Source organism: Pterocles gutturalis, unplaced genomic scaffold, assembly GCF_000699245.1.
Source record: "Pterocles gutturalis isolate BGI_N339 unplaced genomic scaffold, ASM69924v1 scaffold45594, whole genome shotgun sequence".
Lineage (NCBI taxonomy): Eukaryota > Metazoa > Chordata > Aves > Pterocliformes > Pteroclidae > Pterocles > Pterocles gutturalis.
In genome coordinates this window covers 1-2,930 of record NW_010137392.1, presented here as the reverse complement: position 1 = coordinate 2,930, position 2,930 = coordinate 1, and the positions used below count along the sequence as shown (strand labels likewise).

Here is a 2,930-nt window from a genome sequence, read left to right as displayed (position 1 = left end):
GGAGGGCGGGCGAGCTGTTTTGGAGGGGGGCCCTGGGGTCATTAGTCTGGCCACCCCGAATGGGATATAATCTACACAAAACCCACCACCACCGAGCTGCCTCAGGACCCTTCAGAAGTTGCTTTAACTCTGTAGGTGCTTTCTCTGCAGCTGGGACACTGCTGGAGAGGGTGGGAGCTCCCCAAAACAGGGATATTCCCTGAAAGCAGGCATGGAAATAGCAGAAATCTGCAGGGATAGCAGCCTGGCCGCCTGCTCCTCCAAAATAAACGGCCCTTTGGGAAAAGCCTCCAGGGGAAATCCCTGCCTCCCTCCCTTCCACCTGCCAGAGCTGACTTTCTAAGAATAACTCAGGGAATAATTTTTTTTGGTGCTAATTTGTAAAGTCCCTTGATGAAGTGATCTCAGCACAAAGCAAGATGGACTTTGGACTGACGTGAGAGTTAGTGGGACACTTGTCCTCCCAGGGAAGGGCTCCCCAGGAGCTATGTGGAGTCAGGCGGTGCTCAGGAGGTGATGGGGTTCCCTCCTCCTTTCTGAACGACTCTCAGGAACGTGCTCCATCTCCTTTCCTTAGCCACAGTGCCACAAAAATTAAGTCAGGCATGACACCAATTTGCATTTGAAGCAGAGCCTTGTTAATAAGCCCGGGGTTACCTCTGACAGCTCCTCTCGCATCCCTGGGAGCTAAACCTGCTCTTGCAGCTCAGTCCCTTCCCAGCTGAGCCAGCAGTGCCCGGGGTCCCCAGCAGCAGCCACAGGGTGCCATGCCCTTCACAGGGACCCTTCTTGTGTCTCCTGAGGTGGATGGCCACATCACCCACCTGTCCTGCCCCCCAGCTGAGACCCTCTCCCATCTCAGAGGGAGGTGAGAGCGTCCTTGGGCCAGCCCGCCCTGGCTGGCATCTACTCTGAGTTCACGGGGTAGAAAGTCCCGGCTTGGCAAGGCTTTGCAGCCACAACCAGCCTGTGCCACCTTCCTGGGCCGAGGGCAGCTCACCACTGGGTGATTAACCCTTTTGCTCTTTAGGAAAATACAGAGTTCTTCAGTTTTGCCCTGACTTTGGAGGTCTTTCCTCTCCAGGGATGAAGAGCCCTTCCCCACATCTCTCCCCAGTCCTTCTCCTGCTTTTCCCCTGGACAGTTTCCAGTGGCCCCCAATGTCCCGCCATGTTCCGCCGTCTGTTTCTAATGAGAAAAAGATACCTCACCGATATTGCAACGCCAGCACTTCTGGTTTGTTTTCTCCTTTTATTTTCTTTTTCTCTTTAACCCAACAGTACGGAAACAAGAAATCATTAAAGTCACAGAGCAGCTGATCGAAGCAATAAGCAATGGCGACTTTGAGTCCTACACGTGAGTGTGCCCAGCGCGGGTTCGGGCCGGGGCAGGGGCTCAGCATCCTGGAGCGGGTGCTCTCACTGTCACAACACAACCCAGGACGTTTTACTGCTGCCCAGGGCAGGGTGACCAGGGTGACATTGTGGTGGGGCATGGAGACCATCCACGGGAAGCAGGGGATGTCATTTTCCAAACCTGGTGCTTCTGTCACACTCAGCTGAGTACATCACTCCAGTCTCATTGGCACGGATGAGTCCATTTCCTGGTTTGCAGAACGATGAATAGCTGTAAACGTGATTTATGGTGGAAAAAGGAACATTGCATCCATGGTATCCATTATATCCAGATTGCTGCGGCCTGTTGGAAGCATAACTGCTTTCTACTCGCTGAGCTGGTGCTCCTCAGAGTACGCTTCTGCTGTGTCCAAGGCCTGTTTAATTAGCGATTTCTGAGCGAGCGCAGGTCTTCATCCCTGCCTCAGAGAGCCGCAGCAAGGGTATTTTGATACAGAGCAGAGAAAATGAGTTTTTCCCTGCTGTTTTTCTTTCTTACAAAGAAGACGGCAGTGTTTGGGGAGGTTTAATTGGAGATGGTGGCTGATGGAGAAATCACCCTGCCCCGCTGGGGTCCTGGCTGCCGTCGGTGGGCTGGGGGTGAGGTGGGGTGGGCTTCATGCAGAATGGAGGGACAAGGTCAGACTTCTGCTTGAATTACTCACTGGTGCAGAGGCTCCTTGCTCTCGGGATGAGGGGGACTCATCCCAAGCACAAGCCGTTGGGGTTTTGCAGGTTCTCACGCCAGAAGTGGTGAGATAACCTCTCCCTTTTCTCTCTCTCCCTTTTCTCTCTCCTTCCCACCTCCCCAGGAAGATGTGCGACCCTGGGATGACTGCCTTCGAGCCCGAGGCTCTGGGCAACCTCGTGGAAGGCCTGGATTTCCACCGATTCTACTTTGAAAACCGTAAGCAGCCCCCTTGCCCCCTGAGGGACCCTTCCCACCTCCTGTGTGCTCAGCTGCGGCTTGACCTCCACTGGCTCGCTGGAGAGAGGGAGGGTCAGGGCAGCTTTGGGAGCACCTCTGGCTGATCTGGAAGATCCCAGCAGGAGGTGAATCAAGCCTGTTGGGCTGTATGTAGCTGTTTTCTATGTGGACACATCCTGAACCCACCCATCAAGCATTTACTCAGCCCATCCAAGCAGAGAGCTTAACCCAAGCATCTCCCCTTCCCACACTGCTGCAACCCTGGGCAAGAGCCACCCAAACTCCTTCCCCTGCCTAAAGCTGCCTGTACTTGTCCCCTCTCCAGTGTGGTCCCGGAACAGCAAGCCCGTGCACACGACGATCCTGAACCCCCACATCCACCTGATGGGAGACGAGTCCGCCTGCATCGCTTACATCCGCATCACGCAGTACGTGGACGCGGGAGGGATCCCCCGCACCGCTCAGTCCGAAGAGACCCGCATCTGGCACCGCCGGGATGGCAAATGGCAAATCGTCCACTTCCACAGATCCGGCGCACCCTCTGTCCTACCGCAGTAAGCCCTGTGAGGCCCGGGGATGGGGCAAGGGGGGGCATGGCGGGGATGGGG

At 55.5% G+C, this 2,930-nt stretch overlaps 1 protein-coding gene across 1 annotated transcript in view; it reads left to right on the top strand.

Annotated features, from left to right (window-relative positions):
• The window catches only part of LOC104468464 (calcium/calmodulin-dependent protein kinase type II subunit alpha-like), a gene marked incomplete at its 3' end in the record, with an annotated part of 8,093 nt that extends 5,217 nt beyond the window's left edge, over positions 1-2,876 (top strand). Inside the window, exons 4-6 of the mRNA XM_010082596.1 lie at positions 1,275-1,356; positions 2,207-2,301; positions 2,648-2,876. Of these exons, the coding sequence (XP_010080898.1) occupies positions 1,275-1,356; positions 2,207-2,301; positions 2,648-2,876 (406 nt within the window). The remainder of the gene's footprint in view (positions 1-1,274; positions 1,357-2,206; positions 2,302-2,647) is intronic.
• Positions 2,877-2,930: the final 54 nt, after the last annotated feature.